The following is a 19,763-nucleotide window of genomic DNA, read 5'->3' as shown; positions in this document are numbered from 1 at the left end:
AGCTAGTTCCAGGAGAGGCCCCAAAGCCACAGAGAAACCCTGTCTTGAAAAAACAAAAACAAAACCAACAAACAAAAAAAAATGGGTACACCTGAAATTACTGCACTTGAAAGACCAGGGCTAACCTGGGCTACATAGTGAGATACACCAAATTAAAAAAAGAAACAGTTGATAATTATCTAAAAGGCTTAGAATCACTAAAATGTAAACTATAGACAGTCTAAAGCAGTGCTAGGAAGGATCCCGAGCAGCGAGAACTCTCACATTCCGGTGGTTGGAGTGCAAAGTGGTGTATCCGTTTTGGAAAACAGTTTGGCAATCTTTTATAAAGGTCCACCTACACTTACCACATAACCCAGAAAAACCAAGAGAAATAAAGACATCCACACAAAGACTTACACATGAATACTCAGAGCAGCCCTACGTATCAGCCCTGAATGATAACCCGCCCGAATGCCGGTCAACTGATGACCGGATGAAGACGTTACAGAGGACAGTCCAATAAGATAGCATTTGCAATAAGGAGCAATGCATGCAAAAACATGGATGCATTACCTTTCCTTGTAGGACTCTCAAAACCTTTAAAAACAGGCAGACACGGCCCCCTCTTACGGCTCTGCTGTAGGTTGACAAGAGCCAGAGTGGGTGAGGTAAAAGCTGGCACCATGGTGGAGAAAGAAGAGTCCAGCATCAGTGAGGAGGAGGCGGCGCAGTATGAGTGGAAGATCCTGTGGGGGGCTGGACGTCCAGAAGCAGCTTTGAGCTTCCCAGGTGTTGATTATAGACATGAAAGGACTTGGGCTGAAATTGCCAAGAATTTATCCTGGCGGGAGTGAAAGGACAGATCATGCTGGATCACGAACAGGTATCTCCAGAAGACCACGGAGCTCAGTTCTTGATTCGAACAGGGTCTGTGGGCCAAAATAGGGCTGAGGCCTCTTTGGAATGAGCCCAGAATCTCAACCCCATGGTGCATGTGAAGGTGGATACTGAGGATGCAGGGAAGGAACTAGAGGCATCATTACTCAGCTTGATGCCGTGTGCCTGACTTGCTGCTCCAGGGATGTCATTGTTAAGTTGACCAGATCTGTCACAGAAACAGCACCATGGTCATCATAGGAGACGTCTTTGGGTACTGTAGAAGCCTCCCAGCTCCCGGCCACTGGCTAGCTACACTAGCAACACAAACTGTATTCTTTTAAACACTATCTGGCCTGTTAGGTCCAGCCTCTTATTGGCTAATTCTCACATCTTGATTAACCCATTTCTATTAATGTGTGTAGCACCACAAGATGATGGCTTACCAGGGAAGATTCAGCATGTCTGACCTGGCCTCTGGCTCCATGGCGTCTGGCTCACTTCTCTTCTTCCCAGCATTCTGTTCTGTCTACTCCATCTATCTAAATCCTGCCCTATCAAAAAGCCAAGGCAGTTTCTTTATTAACCAATGAAAGTAACAAATAGACAGATGACCCTCCTCCATCAGGGTACCATGCATTCACCTTTGCAAATCTTGGAGAGCATGAGTTTGTAGAAGAGAAAACCAAAGTTGCCAAAGTTGGTCAAGGAGAAGATGGACCTGATCCCAAGAGAGCAACCATGGCCAAAAAGAAAGTGCTTCTGCCTTGTAAAAGAGGCACTGGAAATGGATTGGAGTGAGAGAAAGCCAAGGCCTCCCTGAAGCGCACAGCCCCAGACTACTTTCTGCTGCAAGCGCTGCTGAAATTCCACACAGATGAAGGTCGCAGTCCTGACAGCTATAAGCGAGGACGCAGAGCTGCTGCTACAGATATGAAATGATGTGCTTGACCCGCTGGGTGTCAGTCCTGACTGCTTCCCGATGACCCCAGTATGTGCTGTGGTTACAGGGATCTTGGCACAGGAAATTGTGACGGCCCTGTCTCCAGGGACCCTCCTGACAACAACTTCTTTTCTGATGGCCTGACGGGGAGTGGAATTGTGGAGTGCCTGGGTGCCAAGTGAGCCAGAGGTGCATACTCCAAGCTGTTACCTGCTGTCTTCCCAAAAAGGCATTTCTGGATGACAAAGATTTTCCTAGAGCAAGTAGGCCAGACTGTGTCCTGCTCCCATCCTAGCAGCTGTCAGGGACCTGACAGCTCCGGAGCGTGACCACCACCATCACAGAGCACCCCTCTGGCTGGCTCCATCACCATCACCATCACAGAGCACCCCTCTGGCTGGCTCCACCAAACATCATAGAGCATCCCTCTGGCTGGCTCCACCAACATCACAGAGCACCCCTCTGTCTGAGTGATGCCTGGCAAGAACAACATGCTTCATGTTGTTGGAGTTTCTTACAACCTCTGGACTTGGTCCCTTCCGTAGGTCAACAGGAAGGAGAAGGCCTTCAGCAGGGGTATGAGGCCCAGAGCTTTTGAAACCCAGTGGAAGCGCACTTCTACCAAAGCCTGAAAGACTGAGAACAGTGCTGGCTTACTGAGCCTCTTCAGGGTGTAGCCTGGGCTTTGGGAAGGGCGAGACTGTCACCCTGCTTTCTTTACAAGATGAACCTTAGTGGAACTGTTCGTTTCTTATCTTTTGGTTGTGCACCTGTGAGCCTAACCTTTAATGGCTGAGCCATCTCTCAGCCCAAATTTATATTTCTAAAAAGTCAGATTCGGTGCCAGGGGCATGATGTAAGTCTGTAATTCTAAAAATTGGGATGCAGAGCCAGGAGAATGGCTGTAAGTTTCAAGGCCAAGCTGGTCTACAAAATGTACTAAGAACGTGTCTCATAAAAGATGTTTTCCAGAGTTAGAGATGACTGTGTCCCTCATCTCGGGCACCCAGGTCCTTCAGTGGGAGGGTTGAGTTGGTTTGATCTTCTTGGGGTGAGACAGCTTGTTGTCTCTAGTTTGTAGATTCCCTTGGTTGTTTGTGAGGAATGATAATAAAGTAATAATAACTCAAAAAATGAAACAACCTTTAAAAACATTCTAGAGAAAGCAAACTTCGGGAACAGATATCAGATCAGTGGTTCCTGAAGGCCGTGGTGGGTGGGGGTGGGACTACTACAACAAGGGAACTTGTTGGAATAAAAATGTCTAAATTGGAGCTGGAGAGATGGCTCAGTGGTCAAGAGCACTGGCTGCTCTTCCAGAGGTTCCAAGTTCTATTCCCAGCACCCACATGGTGCCTCACAACCATCTATAATGACAGCCAAGGCTATACAGAGAAACCTTGTTTCAAAAAACAAAAGTCTAAATCACAGTTGTGATGGTAATGTGTGTGTGTGTATTTGTGCAAGCATGTGTGTGTGCACACGCGCGCACATGCTCTCAGCTCTTGGATTGTAGACATAAGCTACTACATGTCTGGCTTTTTATGGGGATACTGGGGATCCAAATGCAAGTCCCTTTGCTTATGCTGCAAGCATTTTACCAAATGAGCCATCTCCCCAGCCCTGACATTAGTAGTGTTGTTCTGAATAACACAATTTTTCTGTAAGTGATGGCTATGTTAGGGAGTAGGCACAGGCAGAAGCAGGGAGACCAGGAGGGAGTCTATTATAGTACCACGTAAGTGAGAGACTACAGTGGCTGGCAACCCACGTGCTGGGTAGAGTGGATGAACCAAGGGTGCCTGATGGACTTCATTTGAATATCTAGAATGAGGAAGCATAAAAGGAACTGACTGGGAGAAGAAGTTGTGGGGGGGAATGAGACCAAAGGATGGTGTGGGCCTTGGAGTTCATGGTGTTGGACAAGGGAGTGATATGAAGTAGACAAAAGAGAGGCCAGAAAAAAGGTCCCCCTGGAATACCCCTATTTTCCACCAAAAGGTATCTAAACCTTTGTCACCGGAATTCATGAAATGCTTTTTTAGTAGGAGAATAATTGGTCAAGCCCATGTTTCCAAAGATAACGAGAAGCTGTGGTGTGGAGTGTGGACTGAAGAAGGGGACACGGGAAGCCAGAAGTCCTGCAGAGCTGTCTGACTCTTAGGATGTGGCGGAGAACCTTGGACTCACCAAGCTCAGACCTCATAGCAGGTCATCTCTTGTTATGTAACGAATTGCACACACTTCACAACTCAGATGTTGAAGGATTATTAACCCTTTGTGCCTCTAGATATGTGAAGAATGTTACATAGATAAGCACGAAGAAATAAAGCCAGATGAAGGCATAGATCTACTACTGCAATTATCAGCGTTATATGGAATACCACCTAAAAACCATAGGATGGACAAGATGACCTAGGAATCACCCTTTTTTATTTTAGTTTTTTTTAATTGATTAGATTTTTAAAAAATACCAATCCGAGTTCCTCTCCTTTCTCTCCATTTCCTCCACACACCCTCCCACCCTACCTCCATCCACTCCTCAGAGAGGATAATGCACTTTGCTTTGTGGAAGGTCCAAGACCCTCCCTACTATATGTAGGCTGAGCAAGGTATCCATCCAAAGAGAATAGGTTCCCAAAAAGCCAGTACAAGCAGTAGGGATAAATCCTGGTGCTACTGCCAGTGGCCCCTCAGTCTGCCCCAGCCATGCAACTGTCAACCACATTCAGGGGGACTTTGGAGTCATGGTCTCATGTAGTCCAGGCTGGTCTCACATTCCATAACTGGTTTTGAACTCCTGTTCCTCCTATCTCTCCCTCTAGTGCTAGATCCTAGGTGTGTGACACCGTGACCAGCTGGCTTAGGATACCTTTTTGTTGGTAGACTTCTTAGAGAGGAGCCCTGGCATCATTTTGCACTTTCAAAATGTAGTGTGTTTCTTTTTTCTGGGGAGGGGGCAGGGCAGTAGTGAGGTGGTGATGTTTGAGGCAGGGTCTATTGCAGCTAGACTGGCTTCAAATTCTCTAGGTGGCCAGGCCTGGCCTGGAACCTCTGACCTCCTTGTTTCTACCTCCCAAAAGCTGGGATTGCAGCCACCATGACCAGCAAAAATATAATTTCTTTTGGGATTGGACATTAGTAAAAGAACTAAAAGCACCCTCAAAGACAGGAAGATGGAAGTCAACTAAACTAACAAAACTGTATTGAGAGGAGGGTCAGAAGGCAGGCAGGCAGTGAACAAAGCAGAGAATGTGCCAGAAACCTCCAGCTCCCCAGCTACTTCCTTGGGTAGAGGCTTTGAGTTGAGGGTTGTCTTCTTCCCAAGCGCACAAGGAAACCAACAGAGGCCCCACCAGTCCTTCCAGACAGGGAGTCCCCTGCCAAAGCAAACAATCCCAGCTCTCCCGACTGTGCTCAGCCTGGGGTAGGGGAGAACAAAGATCCCTTTCTTTTCTTCCCCAGCGCTATGACTGCAGCCAAAGACACTGTTTACACAATCTTCCCTGGTGAAGAATTTGTTCCTTTTCTCTCTGAGTTGCAGCTGGAAAAGATTGAGTTCCTCCCTGCCTGTTCCTTATTCCCGCTGGCGTCTCTGGGCAGGAAAAGTGCCCACACTTGACCTTCCCACCCCTAGAGATGTCAGCACACTCAGGAGTAACTCTAGGCCTTTTGTGACGTGACAGGGGGAGTTTAGTTCTAGTGGCAGAAAGCCTGTCTTATCTGGCTGGGAGAGGGAGGCGGTCAGAGGACTCAGAAGCCCAGCTTCCTTCCCAGCACTCAGATTATCTTTATTCCAACCTCTTCCATTCCCTAGGTTTCCCAGACACATTTCTACAAGAGGTCAAATCATCAAAGCCCAGGGCAGAATTGGATTATTTTGAAAAGATGACTGCAGGCTGGATAGAGTGTTTTCTAGAACGTTGTCTTTAGTTTTTGCTATATTACTAACTAGATCTAGGAGGGTAAATGTCTCTCTTACATCCCCCTAAACAAAAGCAAGCAGAGAAAATAAGAGTGCCAGAGTCTAATTTTAGTATTGGCAGAGAATTCTAGTGTTAAGTTACTCTCGGTAAATTGGTAACTAAGAAACAGCAGAGAGAGAGAGAGATCGTTTTAAAACCTAAGTTTGTGCTGGGCTATAGTTCAATGGTAGAACATATATGCTTAGCATGGGATGCCCTGGGTTCAAGCTCCAGAACCAAAAATTAAAACAAAGCAAAATGAAAAACAGATTTTAAGAAAAAAATACTAATTTCATTTATTTCTGTGGCATCTCAAGGAGGCAGATGCAGTCTCATTTCACGAGGAAAGGAACACACAGCACACACATTTAACAAAAGATTAGTGGGTAACCTGAATCCAGGGTTCTGGAACTCTCTATCCAGACTATTCCACAGGGTCAAGCTGTTTCCTGAAAATGCGGTGAGTCTTTTAAGGTTTTAGTTTTCTGCAGCTCTGGGGATTGAACCCAGGGTCTGGTTCATGCTCTATAAGCATTCTACTCCTCGAGAACAACACCCAGCCCTGGAGTCTTTTGTACTGAGTAAACTTTCCCGGCTGTAGACTTTCTCCCTCAGGTCCCTATGGACTGTCCCCTGCTGCTAAGGGAGTCGGGGCTAGCTGTTTGTTACTTTGCAGCTATGTTTTGGAAACTTGAAGTTTCTGCTCCAGGTGTTGGAAACGTGGATGGAGAAGCCACAGGGAGCATAGAGGGACCACAAGTCTGCCTAACCCAGAAACCATCCCTTCACGGTGTACAAAACACCTCACGCCAGCCAACGGCCCCTGCTCCCAGTCCCAACTCAGCAAGTTGTGTGGAGAGTGTCTTTCTGTAAAAGCCGCTTTGCAGTTCCTGGAAGGTCATAATCCACCATGGTTAAAAATATCTATCACAGGGTCAGGGCTGTGCCAGCTACACCTAAACTGAGCTTGCTCAGAACCCCCAGAAAATTATCAGTGTGGTAAAACAAACTCAGGAGCAGGAAAAATGTACCTGTTCTCAAGACAGCAATGGAGACAGTAATTTAAGAAAAAGTCTTCACTGAGAAGCCTCAGAAATTATCCAGATTTCTTTTCCTTGCCTCCAACGGCACCTTAGAGGCAGAGTTGTATAACACAGGGACAGGTGTGTGCCATCAAGCCTGGACAAGTCTTGATTCTTAAACACTAAAGAAAAAGTTCCTACGTCACACAAATGGAAAGACTCCAAAGCATGCATACCCCTCTGGGTTAAATATCTTTTCTGTTCAGCTTTCCCAAGCTACATTTGATCTGATGAAGTTAGGCAGCAACTTGTTGTATGGGCTGGGTCTTCTTCAGGAGGTTCTGAGAAGAAGGAAGATGTATGTGTTTTCAGAAGTCTCGTCTTGAAGTTGTGAGGTGAGCTCGCTACTTCTTTTGGCTGCTAGTTAGGATGTCAGTCTCAGCAGAGAGACTACTTCCTATCTTTGCAAATGACCCCCTCTAGCTACAAAGTGGCAATCGTTCATTTAGCCCATTTTCAAATCTCTTTTCCTCTAATGCTGGCAGTAAGAGAAAGCTCTCTGCTGTTGAGGTCCTTGGATGTGGCCCAACCAGGGTGATGGTGGCTCACGCTTTTGATCCCAGCACTTGGGTGGACCAGAGATGTGTTCTGAACACAGACTTGGAAAAGGCAGATTGACCAGAGGTGTGTTCTGAACACAGACTGGGAAAAGACAGGTTGACCAGAGGTGTGTGCCGAACACAGACTGGGAAAAAACAGGTTGACCAGAGGTGTGTTCTGAACACAGACTTGGAAAAGACAGGTTGACCAGAGGTGTGTTCTGAACACAGACTTGGAAAAGGCAGGTGGGCCAGAGGTGTGTGCCGAACACAGACTGGGAAAAGGTAAGGTATTTTGAGATATGGCTCAATAAAAAGTTTTATTGCTCAAAACTTGCAGGACTACAGCACCACTCCCCACTGTGGCTGTTCTTCCTCTTGATTCGCTGATGGAAGGTCACACGCAGGTGCACTAGCTTGAGCTAGATCCCAAGTACTGCTGACTGGTAGTTTTCTCAGGCTGATGACCTTGGCAGAGTCTGACAGTAAGACACCCATCCTGAGAGGCTGGGGAGAGCTCCTGCTGACTGCTGTATAGCATTTGGGATTCTTTTCTTTTCTTTCTTTTCTTTTCTATGTAGTCATGGCTGTCCTGGAACTCACCACACTGGCCTCTGCCGCCTGAGTGCTGGGATTAAAGGCGTGTGTCATCACCACCCAGTTTAACATTTAGATGATTTTCAAAGGGTGTCGTTTACTTCTAATTAGGAGGGCATAAAACTGCGACCCTCCTTCCCTGGTGCTGAAGAAACAATTGACTCCTAAGAACAGGAAAGCAGGTCTCTGCCTGTAGCATCTCTGGGTTCACTCCTAAGAAGCTATTTCTGTTTACAGATGGGAAAACCGTAAGTACTGGAAAGTTACTGGTTAGAACTGGCTAGTGTTACAGAGAAACCCGAGTTTCTGAAGCCTCTTGATTTCAAATCATGGGGTGATTTTAAAAACCAGGCCAAATAGAAACCAGGGTTGTGAAAGATCTTCAGAAAATCTGCTCTTAAATCCGTTTCTTGTAGCTGGAGAGATGACTCAGTGGTCCTGAGTTCAATTCTCAGCACCCACATGGCAGCTCACAACTGTCTGTAACTCCAGTTCCAGGGAACTGACACCCTCACACAGACATACACACAGGTAAAACACTAATGTACATAAAAAAATAAAAATAAATTTAAAAAAATAATAAATACCAAAAATCTGTTTCTCTACCAAACATAGCAGGACTTCACCCCCAAGCTGTTGCAACTTGGGTATCCAATCAGTGTCCTGAGGCCTCAGCTGAGAGGACGCCCCTGCCTCGACTCCTCTGGAATAAATCTATTTCACTCACCTTCGAACAAAAGCACACACAGGCCACAACGCTTTGCTCTCTCCAATGGGTCAGCTCCACTCAGTTCCAGGATCAAGGGAAAAGCACATACCCAATGACCCCAAAGGGAGGACAGGGCAGGAGCGTCTCCTACCAGGGTTCTAATTCAAGTGACCAAAGCAAAGGGGGGGATACTGCTTACTCTTAGATATGCAGACACTTCCAGTAACTTTCAGCTGTAGACAAGCCGTGGTTTGAAAGAAAATAGCCTGCTGGGAGGTGGTGAGCACTCCTTTAATCCTAGCACTGGGGGAGGCAGTCGGATCTCTGGGAGTTCGAGGCCAGCCTGGTCTACAGAGCAAGTTCCAGGACAGGCTCCAAAGCTACAGAGAAACCGTCTTGAAAAACGTATTATAAAGGGGATGTGATCAGGGGCCCATGCTCATTTGACAAAGGGTCGTATTTAAGCCAAGTCTTTCATAAGTTTGAAGAGGAAACAGCAGAGACGAGCAGAGCAAGGGCAAGGTGTGGGAAGGCCAGGAAGGCATTTTAACGTACACTTGAGCCTAGTTCAGGGCTAGCCTGGGCAATGTGGCAAGACTCACCATTTAAAAAACTAAATTATATATAAAAAAGAAAAAGACGGGGGGCTTGAGAGATGGCTCAGTGGTTAAGAGCATTGTCTGCTCCTCCAAAGGTCCTGAGTTCAATTCCCAGCAACCATATGGTGGCTCACAACCATCTATAATGAGATCTGGTGCCCTCTTCTAGCATACAAACATACATGGAAAGAATGTTGTATACATAATAAATAAATAAATCTTTAAAAAAATTTAAAAAATCCAAAAAAAAAAAAAAAAGAAAAAGACGGGGATAGTAGCTCACATCCATAGTCCCAGCGCCCAGAAGGCAGAAGTAGGCCCACCTTCAGTGTTTCAGGCCAGTGGAGGATGTGATGTGGATGAATTTTGAACTGGTTTTTGAACTGGTAAATGACAAAATCAGTCCTGTCCTCAAGATTTACCTGGCAGTATAAGTAAGTAATGGAAGAAATTGGAAGCAGGCTGCCAGTTAAGAGGCTTTCACCGCCTGGGTGACAAGGAGGGCCTGAGCCAGAATCACTGTGCCAGTGACAGGTAATGACTGCTCTGGGGTCTGGGAGCAGGGACCTCAACATCCCAAAGTGAGTAGCAGGTCATACTGTGATAATTATTGAAAAGTGTGCCAGGTTTTTCCTTTCTTTTAGGCCACTAACCAGCTCCCAAATCATGACACACAGACTTGTTCTGAATGCTTGGCCTGGCTTAGGCTCATCTCTGGCTAGCTCTTTCTCTTTCTCTATCTTCTCCTTGGGGCCTACGGCCTTTCTTACTTCTATGTAACTTACTTTCACTGCTTCTGTCTTGTGTCTCCCGTGTTCTCATCTCTCGTTCTTCAGTTTCTCCTTTTATGTATTCTCTCTGTCCATCAGCCCCATCTATTCTTTTTCTGCCCAGCTATTGGTTGTTCAGCTCTTTATGAAATCAATCAGGTGCCTTAGACAGGCAAAGTAAACAGCTTTTCATAATTAAACAACATAAACAAAGTAACACTTTTACATAGTTAAAGCAATATTCTGCAGCATAAACAAATATAACACATCTTTGCTTAATTAAAATAATTTTCCACAACAGAAAAGAACAGCTATTTTGAATGGAACTTTCCTGAAATAAAAAATTAAAGAATGAACCCAAGGACTGGAGAGATGGCTCAGCATTTAAGAGCACTGGCTGCTCTTCAAGAGGTCAATTCCCAGCACCCACACAGTGGTTCACAACAGTCTCTAACTGTAGTCCCATGGGATCTGATACCCTCTTCTGGTGTGCAGATGCACATACAGACAATACCCATGTACATAAAATACATACATAAATAAATAAATCTTAAACGAATGAGCCTGCCAGATCCCTGCGGAGTTTAGAGCCATCATCACCGGGCCTCGGTTCTCTTACCAAGGCACTCAGCCAACTGTGGAAAAGAAATATACACAGGAGACTCAAGAAACATCTTATTAATACAGTATTTATTTGTCTTCTCTCTGTCAAACCCTGAGCCAGTCACTTTCCCCAGACTTCTTGGGGAGGTAGAGGAAAAGGAACATACAGGGCAGACGGGACACAAAAGAACTACGGGAGGTGAAGTGGAGACAGCTGGGTCACATGGCGAAGAGGATGAGAAAGGCCACCATTAGGCAAAAGAGCCCCATGGCCTCTGAGAGGGCAAAGCCCAGAATGGCGTAGGAGAAGAGCTGTTGCTTCAGAGAAGGGTTCCTGGGGAAAGAGGAGAGAAGTCTGAACTTGTGGTCCACAAGGAAAAGGCAAACATCTCGGTGGTTGCTCGGTTTCCTGCAAGCTAACATTCTAAGTTTAGACGGATCCATCGAGACCCACTATACCCATATTCTCCCACTACGGCTTCAGCGGGGGTGAACAAGGTAGAGGAAGACAATCTTCGGAGCTGTACGGCCATGTGCAAACACCGTCCCCAGTGGATCTCTCCCCCATCGCAGGCCTGGAGACAACGGTCAGGGCCAGAACAGAAAGGCCGGGGATACTCAAAATGACAGTCTTTCCGAAGCAGAACCCAAACCACAGATGGGCTGTGGCGTCCACCCTCAGGGTCCCGGGACTCTGGGCACAACACTGTTCCAGAAAGCAGGTGGAATCAAACAGGACGGCACCCCAACTTTAGAGTCAATACACACTTCACCCTTCTCACCTGTGCCTACGGAGTCTTATGGGTAAGTCAACACAAACTCTCACCTGGGCCTACGGAGTCTTATGATAAGTCAATACAGACTCTCACCTGGGCCTACGGAGTCTTATGGGTAAGTCAACACAGACTCTCACCTGGGCCTGCGGAGTCTTATGGGTCAGTCAACACAAACTCTTAGCAGAATTATGGACAGAAAAGTAACCAGGCTTGTTTAAAGCAGATTCTGAAAAAATAAAAAAACTAACCCTGTTTCCCCAGACATTAGAACAGCGTGTTGGCCTCTAGAGGATTAATTTAGCTCTTCAGCGACTTGTCCAGAGGTAGTAAGCACCAATTAGTCCCAGGTGCCAGGGACCAGGAAGGAGCAACAGAGAGAACCTCCAGAAATGGGGAAAACAGCAGTAACGCTATGGCACTAGCTGACCTCTGCCCAGGGTGGCATCTTTTCCAGTAAAGGGACAGGGTTCTGGACCACAGAGCCTCTTGTTTTAATTTATTCTGGAGTGCACACATATCTGTGCCTGTGTGGCGCACACGGATACATATCAAGTCAGCACACTAAACCCTGCTGCTTCCCTGTAAGAACACGGGAAACTTCTATCTGCTTTGGAAATACTTTTGAAGAATATAAAAACTAGTTGATAATCCCACTTGTAATCCCAGCAGTGGGGAAGCACCCAGGACTACACAGTTAAGTCTGTCTTGTCTGGAAAGATGGCTCAGGGGTTAAGAGACTCTGGAAGGGCTCTGCTCTTCCAGAGGTCCTGAGTTCAAGTCCCAGCAACCACATGGTGGCTCACAACCATCTGTAATGAGGTCTGGTGCTCTCTTCTGGTGTGTGTATACAAAATAAATAGATAAATTTAGAAAAAAAAATAAAAAAATTAAAATATTTCTTTTAAAAAAGTGTCTCAAAAAATAAAAAATAAGGTAAAAACTATTTTTAACTCAACTATAGAAAACCAGGCTATGATCCAAATATCACCCTCAAGCTTAGACTTGCTGGTCCTTGCTCCACACTATGGCGACGTTCATGTGCTGTAGCTGCCGTTAACTGAGGTTCCATCCAGATTCTAAGCACTAGAAATTACATGATAAAGGAACTGAAAACTTCAATTTTATGTAAAGATAGGGTCTCATATAGCCTAGGCTGGCCTGAATTCACCATGTAGCCCAGGCTAACCTGAACTGCTGACTGTTCTGCCTCTATCTCACAACTGTTGGCATTATAGGTCTGTTCCATCATACCTAGCTTGTATTAATCTTATTAAAAAACCTTAAAGCAGAGTGTGTCTGTACACACCCTTAATGCCAGTACTCAGGGGGCAGAGCCAGGTAGATCTCTTGAGTTCAAGGCCAAAATGAATTCTAGGACAGCCAGGACTGCACAGTGAAACCCTGTGTCTCCAAAAAAATAAAACAAACAAGAATTCTGAACAAAGCCAGGCATGGCTGTTTACACCTTTGATCCCAGCAATCAAGAGGCAAAAGCAGATAGATCAGTGTGAGTTTGAGTTAGCCTGGTCCATACAGAAAGCTCCAGGCCAGCCAGGGTTATTTAGTGAAGCGCTATCTCAAAAAAGAAAAACAGAGCAGGGTGGTGGTGGTGGCGCATGCGTTTAATCCCAACACTCAAGAGGCAGAGGCAGGCGGATCTCTGTGAGTTCAAGACCAGCCTGGTCTACAGAGCTAGTTCCAGGACAGGTTCCAAAGCTACAGAGAAACCCTGTCTTGAAAAAACAAAACACCAAAAATATAAATAAAAAATAACAAGGCCCAGCTAGGGGCCTCTGTATATGACAGTGCAGTTCTAGATCTGACCTTTGAAACATAGCAGAGCTAACAGTGGGCCCAGGTAATCTTTCCTGGCATAACCAATGATGAGGCTCCCAAAAACAGTTCCAATCCCAGCCCCAGAGCCAGCCACCCCAACAGTAGCAGCCCCAGCCCCAATGAACTTGGCGGCTGTGTCGATGTCCCTGGAAATGACACTGGTTTGGAAGCTGCGGCTAGGGACGAGTGAGGTCAAAGGACGAGGGACTGCCAAGCTGCTGAGGGCCTGTGAAGAAGAGGCAGTCAGAAGGAAGGGCTTTTGTTAGTAATCTACTGTTGTGCTTTGGAAACACTGTACTCTTTCAAACTCCTGGATCGCCCAGTATGATACTCCTCCCTCAGTAGATCATTTAATTCCCTAGAAACCTCCCTAAAACGCTGGCAGAGAACTTGTTCAAATGCCTTCAAGGAAAGTGTTAAGTCTGAGACATGAGCCTGTTCTCGACCCCAACACCTCATCAGTACACTAGGCAATTCCTAACAAAAGAGTATTCACTGCCTTCCATCCCTACCTAAAGTCATGGCTTGATCCTTCCTCAAGTTCAGTCTGTGGTAATTGTCCTCACACTGGTTCTGGGAGCAACCCTTTTTACCCCTCACCAGAACTCCAGTCCCAACTCCACCTCAAGGTACCTCATCTTTCCGTGTCTGTGGGTTCAGCTCCACTGCAGACAGAGGACGGCTCAGCAGCTGAGAGGTGCTCCTGACCTAGTGGAATGACATGGGCAGGAAGGTCAAGGAAAGCTGTGTAGGCAACTTTCAGAACCATGCCAAGTCACTGCACCCAGTAGGATGTTCTCTGATGCTTCTTCCATTCTTTCAAATTTAGTCAGAACCTTAAAGCATTCTTTTTAACAAATTTCGTTAGTTTAAGAGAGGCAGACACCTCTAATCCCAGCTCTCAGGAAGCATAGGAAGGCGGATCTCTGCATGTTTCCGGCCAGCCAGGGCTACACAGTGAGACCCTATGACAGCAACAACAAAATAGTAAGAGAAAGATTGGAGAGATGCCTCATGGTTAAGAGCATCTGTAAAGACTCAGGTTCAATTCCTAGCCTCTACATGGTGGCTCACAACCATCCATAACTCCAGCTCCAGGGGATCCAACAACCCTCTTTCTGACCCCCTTGTGCCCAAGGCTCACATGTGGTGGTCATGACACATTTGTAACAATGTCATGTGAGAAGGTTGGACGCCTCTGGCACTCTCCAATATAAAGAACAAGGTGTCCTCCTTTTAGGATCCTTTCACAAAATGTACTCACCAAGGAGCGGGTGGAGATGAACCTGGAACAGGCATACATTTTCAGGGGTGAGGGGCCAAGGCAAGAGAGCTGGAAATAAGAAACAGCACTGTAAACACTTCCTGCTCACCAACTGCATCCTTATACCCCAGAAGGAGCACTAGGAAGCTTAATTAGATCACAGGACAGAATGACGGATGTCAGGTCATCAGTACAGTGGCATCAGAATCTGGCAATCAGGTGACTTTCTCATGGCCTGGACAATGCTCGCTCCATGCTTTCAAGAACCACCATCCGGGTGGTAGTGGTGGCACACACCTTTAATCAACACTTGGGAGGCAGAGGCAGGCAGATCTGAGTTAGAGACCAGCCTGGTCTATAGAGTGAGTTCCAGGATAGCCAGGGCTATGCAGAGAAACTCCCCCTACACACACACACACACACACACACACACACTCCACCCGTTCCAAAACAGAACTACCATCCATTTCCACAGTCGCATGACTTGTGGCTGTCAAAATAATTTCCCCAGTGTCCCTTGCTTTTAAATCATCTCTTCCTGGTCTGTCTAGGCCTAGAAAAGGCGTTTCTTAAAAGACCGGAGACCTAGCAGTGCATGGTGGCTCTAGCACCTGTAATCCCAGCACACAGGAGTCAGGTGCAAGACCTTAGGGTGGGGAGTATTAGTGCTAGAACCCAAGACCTTAAGCATACTAGCCTAGTACTGGCTATACCTCCAGCCCCAAAAGACTAGAATCCCACTTTTGGGAGAATTCTTAGAAGACAAAGGCACTGGAAGTGTTCAATCTTTTTTATTATCTGAAGCATCTGACTCCTTAAAATATTGACTTTTATATTAACAAGATGCAGCCAATCAATCAACGAGGAACATTAGCATTACTCCAATCAGCATCGACTGGCCGTTCCATTTCACCACTCCAGTCAGGGCTATTAAATTTTGCATCCTCAAGACCCAAAGAAAGAATAGGTGAGTTGAAGATTTAGGACAATGTTTTTCCCCAAATGAAGTAAGCCCACTTGAACCAGAATTACCTGAGAGATGGCATATATATTAAAAATGAATGTCACTGGGCCAGCAAGATGGCTCAGAGGGTAAAGCCCTTGCCCTATAGCCCTAAGAAAATGAGTTTGATCCCTGGAGTACATGTGGTACGAAGTACTTCCAAGAGCAGTCTCCTGACCTCCACAGGTGCATCACGGTGCACGCTCACACACAATAGAGCAATTTAAGACATTTTGAGATTTGTATGTTTTGCCTGAATGCATGTATGTGTACCACGTGTACGCCTAGTGCCCAAGAAAGTCAGAAGGCACTGGATTCTCCGGAACTGTGGGTACTGGGGACCAAACCTGGGGTCTCAGGAAGAGCAAGAGATGCTCTTAACTGCAGAGTTATCTTCCCAGCCCCTAAAAACAATTTTTAAAAAAAGTGTGTTCTTGGCTTCCCCCTTAGATCTTCCTAGTGCCAATGTTTTAAATAAGCTTTCTAATTGTCTTTCTGTTTAAGGTACACAATGTCAAGGTCTCAACAACACTGAAGAGGTGGTAGCGGCAGAGCAAGGACTCTCTAATTTCACTTTTGAGGAGGTAGAACCCAGAACCTTAGTGCACTAGGTAAGAGATGGTCTACCACTGAGCTACATCCTCGGCTTTTCCTCGTTTCTTAAGTTATGAATATTCCACAAACTGATACTCGGTCCAAGTATAGATAGGCCCGTTAAACACTGTTCCCTTAAGTAATCTGCCCTCAACCTGTCCAACCGTAGGTGCACTACCTGCAAATCTTGAATCATACTTTTAGATCCAATCTTGTTCTACCTAAAACTTTGCTTTTTGCTGGACATGGTGGCACACACCTGTGATCCCAGCACTCAGGATGCAGAGGCAGGCAAATCTCAAAGAATTCAAGGGCAGCCTGATCTACAGTGTTCAGTCTGAAGGTTTCTAAAAGTTAAGGCTATTTTGATCAGGATGGCAGGAGGAAGCAGAGACAGGAGGGGAGAATGTGGGGTTATGACAATAGTGAAAAGGCGGAGGGTGAGCAAAAAGCATCCATAAAGCCTGGTTCGCGCCCGGCGAGAACACGCACACCAGGGGGCCCCCCAAACCCCGTGAGACACCCAAGATGGCGCCAGGCCCGTGCGGTTAGAGGTCACCGACACGAGGAAGGGGCCGCTCTCGGCGCGGAGATGCCGGCAGCCGCGAGGGTGCGAGGACCCGGGTGGGAGCTAGCTAGGTCAGGGTGGCCACGCGTCCACGCAAGGGGTACTGCTGCGCGCGCCTGCGCGCCACGAAGAGGACGCGAGGCCTCAAGGCCTTACCTGCTCCCAGGGTAGAGAAGACAGAGAGGGGCGGGGGCGCGGGAAGCGCAAAAAAGAAGGCTCTGCGCATGCGCGAACAGAGCCAACGAGTTGCTCCGCCGCGGATAGAGTGAACACAAGCAAGAGGCTCGGTCGCGGCGCCACAGCGCCCCCTGTCACGTTGGTGGTGTCTTCGAGACAAGTTCTCCACCTGGCGTTCAACCGGAGAAACTACAAAGGGCGGCCAACAGCCAGAAAAGCCGACCCGCAACGTGGCGGGCGGTGACGACTGCACAGCTTTGGAGTCTGGGACGCGAATCCCCTTTCCGAGCATGTGCAATCGCATGGGGGGGGGGGGGGGGGGGAACCAACTACTCGGAAATTGCTTGTAGCAAAACAGTAGGGATTGGGGTTCAATGCCTAAAATGTAGCACGGGGAAAATAAGTTCACGGAACTCCTGGCTTCTTGTCGCCCTGGGGACCCTGACATCAGTGGACTAATAATAAAATGCCAGGGCTGGTCTGCTGTTTTTAACATCTTTTCGGCTTTTCCTAGCTCGTTGAAAAGCATGAGAAAACCAACATGTGCGAGTCAGAAGATAGGCCTGAAGCTCCCTCTTGTGAGTCCTGGGGCCAACTAGGAATAACCGCACCTGTGACCTGCAGCCGGCCTCGAGGTGCACTCCCAAGCCCCGTTTTCTTTGCCCGTCCCTCCATCCCTCCCCGGTGCAGGGGAGGTGGGGGAGGGGAGTGTTCCCGGCGCCAGCTCCCCTGCAGGCCTTTGTGTCCACCCAGTACCAGACTGGCCTAGAAGAGGGCTGCCCAGCTGTCGTGCAGGGTGCTTGGACGCAGCGCGAGAAAGACGAGAAGACCCACCAAACACACACACACAAATAAATAAATAAAAATAAAAAGAGAACCGCAGCTGTAAATAAAGGCAAATCCGCCACCCTCTGAGGGGCCGTTTGTCCTCCCCTCCTTGGCCCCGTCCTTCCAGTCACCCCCTCCCGGCCCCGCGGCGCCCCGGCCCCGAGCTCCTCCATTTAATCGGATTTGGGAGAAGGGGAGGATAAATCACGGCAGCAGCTTTACGGTCCCGGAGGAGAGGCGAGCCTCAGCCAGGCACACCCCGGCCGGCGATAAAAACCGCCGCTGAAAGCCCACGGAGCAATTTCCCGGGACCCCGAGCGACGCCATTACAGGAATGTAATTTTGCCCGGATGAGGCCCCGAGTTTAATTATCCTCGCGGAGGAATTTCAATGCGGCCAATCCATCTTGCAGGCGGGCGGCAGAGGGATTTATATGGGCCCGTTATTTCACACCGATCCTCCATCTGCATTTTTATGGCCCTGAGCTCCTGAAAGGGAGGGAAAGAGTGGGGAGAAATGGAAGAAGAGGGTGGGGGGACTCCCTGCCTTTCCTAAACCCTCTATTTCAAATGGATTAGGATTCTCACAGCTTCTCCTGAAGTCCCCAAATCTCCCTCCAGTGCCAGCTGTTGACCTGGGCAGGGGCGGGCCAGGGATCTTTAGGAATCAACAGGTATTTTCCCAAGTACGAAGCAGTGTGAGACTTGTGTGGGAAAAGGAAGACGGGCTAACAAGGGCTTAGGAATTGATCCCTTGAGGTTCCCGGGACACACCGCCCCGCCAAAACTGAATTCCTTTCAGTTCTTAGTTTCATATTCTAAGAGGCACAATCCACGGTTCTTAGAGCCGCCACTGCCAAATGATATTGCAGCTGTTGGTTGCGACAACGTAGAGAATGTTGTATATCGGCTAACAAAATCTCAGAGGACGATGGCTCAGAGAAGGGTCCTGTGAGGGGCTAACCCTGGCTCTTCCGAAAAGTGACTGCAGTCTGCAGTGGGTCTTCAGACAAACCTGGGTTCCCAACTCGCGTGCGACCTTGGGCAAGTTAAATTTTTTTTTTCCTTTTAAAACGGAGTATAATAGCAGCGCGTATCCTGTAGCCAATATTGCGATAATAATGTACAAGAAGCTTTTAGCAAAGGGGTTGGTCCTCAGTAAAAGTTCATAATCATTATCGTCAGTATAACAGTTAGCATCCTTGCATTCAGCTCTGCTCCCATGAGGCTGTTTATTGTAAGGTTCTTGCACAGTAGTATCTCCTGAAACAGAGTCAACTATCACAAAACTTTTTCAATCACGTAAATCATGTAAAACCAGCTAGTTGACATATTGATGGGTAATCTGTGAGGGCCCCGGCAACAAGGTTTGAAGCAAGAAATTAGATCGCAAAAGAGCAGGGACCTGACAAAAAGTGGATTAAATCATGCGAGGGAGGGGTGATCCCAGAAAAGATTATCTGGGGGTCCAGGGGTTTCCTTAATCCTGGGGTTGGGAAGGGACCTGGGGTCCAGGAAGGAAAGAGTGCGTGCGGAGCCAGAACCATACTTTCCAATCAGTTCAGGTCTCTTCTGACCAGGCCATGTAGTAAGGTTGACCTGATTGGCCAGTTTTCCTAATGACTTCTAGTGGCAGATTCTAACTGGTTAGCAGCCTCCCTGCACAACGGTGACGGCGAAATGAGATTGATCTTTCCTATCCGAGGATTGGTTAACCACCCTCAGGGGACAAAGACTTTTTAATTGACTGCTAGGCTAGAAGGAGGTTTGGCGTCTCTCAAACCGAAATTCCACGAGTTCTTTTTCACAAAGGTCACCAAGAAAGAATCTAGATAGTCTTGAATACATTTGCCTTTGGCCAGGAGACACAGCAGTTCAGACAAAAATCAAAATCGTACAGGCCCGCCACTGTTAAATATGAAACCTCAGACAGAAGGATTCACAGGAAGAAACATAAAAGAGACAGAGCGAAGGGAAAAATAAGTGTTGTCAAGTGATGAGGGGAAGAAAGGGAGGATTTTGATCAAAGGATACAAAGTTTTATCTGGAATGG

At 47.2% G+C, this 19,763-nt stretch overlaps 1 protein-coding gene and 1 pseudogene across 2 annotated transcripts; one reads left to right on the top strand and one right to left on the bottom strand.

The window, feature by feature from the left end:
* The first annotated feature begins 665 nt into the window (after nucleotides 1–665).
* LOC126491221 (SUMO-activating enzyme subunit 1-like) lies at nucleotides 666–1,983 on the top strand (annotated as a pseudogene).
* Nucleotides 1,984–10,735: 8,752 nt separating this feature from the next.
* Atp5mc2 (ATP synthase membrane subunit c locus 2) lies at nucleotides 10,736–16,995 on the bottom strand. 2 transcript variants are annotated; one of them, XM_050126735.1, is made up of 5 exons: nucleotides 16,863–16,995; nucleotides 14,542–14,610; nucleotides 13,911–13,985; nucleotides 13,289–13,503; nucleotides 10,736–10,999 (listed from the first exon to the last, which is right to left on the bottom strand). In XM_050126735.1, exons 2-5 carry the CDS (start codon nucleotides 14,578–14,580, stop codon nucleotides 10,885–10,887), a joined length of 444 nt encoding a protein of 147 aa, XP_049982692.1. In that variant the 5' UTR covers nucleotides 14,581–14,610; nucleotides 16,863–16,995; the 3' UTR covers nucleotides 10,736–10,884. The 2 variants fall into 2 exon arrangements, with proteins under 2 accessions (XP_049982692.1, XP_049982691.1); XM_050126734.1 differs by lacking the exons at nucleotides 10,736–10,999; nucleotides 16,863–16,995 and adding an exon at nucleotides 16,398–16,553 and having other exon boundaries at nucleotides 12,313–13,503.
* Between the last annotated feature and the right edge of the window lie 2,768 nt (nucleotides 16,996–19,763).

The sequence above is a fragment of the Alexandromys fortis genome, unplaced genomic scaffold (assembly GCF_014885135.2).
Source record: "Alexandromys fortis isolate MF-2015 unplaced genomic scaffold, M_Fortis_MF-2015_v1.1 scaffold_264, whole genome shotgun sequence".
Classification (NCBI taxonomy): Eukaryota; Metazoa; Chordata; class Mammalia; order Rodentia; family Cricetidae; genus Alexandromys; species Alexandromys fortis.
Note: the sequence above shows the minus strand (reverse complement) of the source record. Positions and strands in the feature narration are given on the sequence as shown.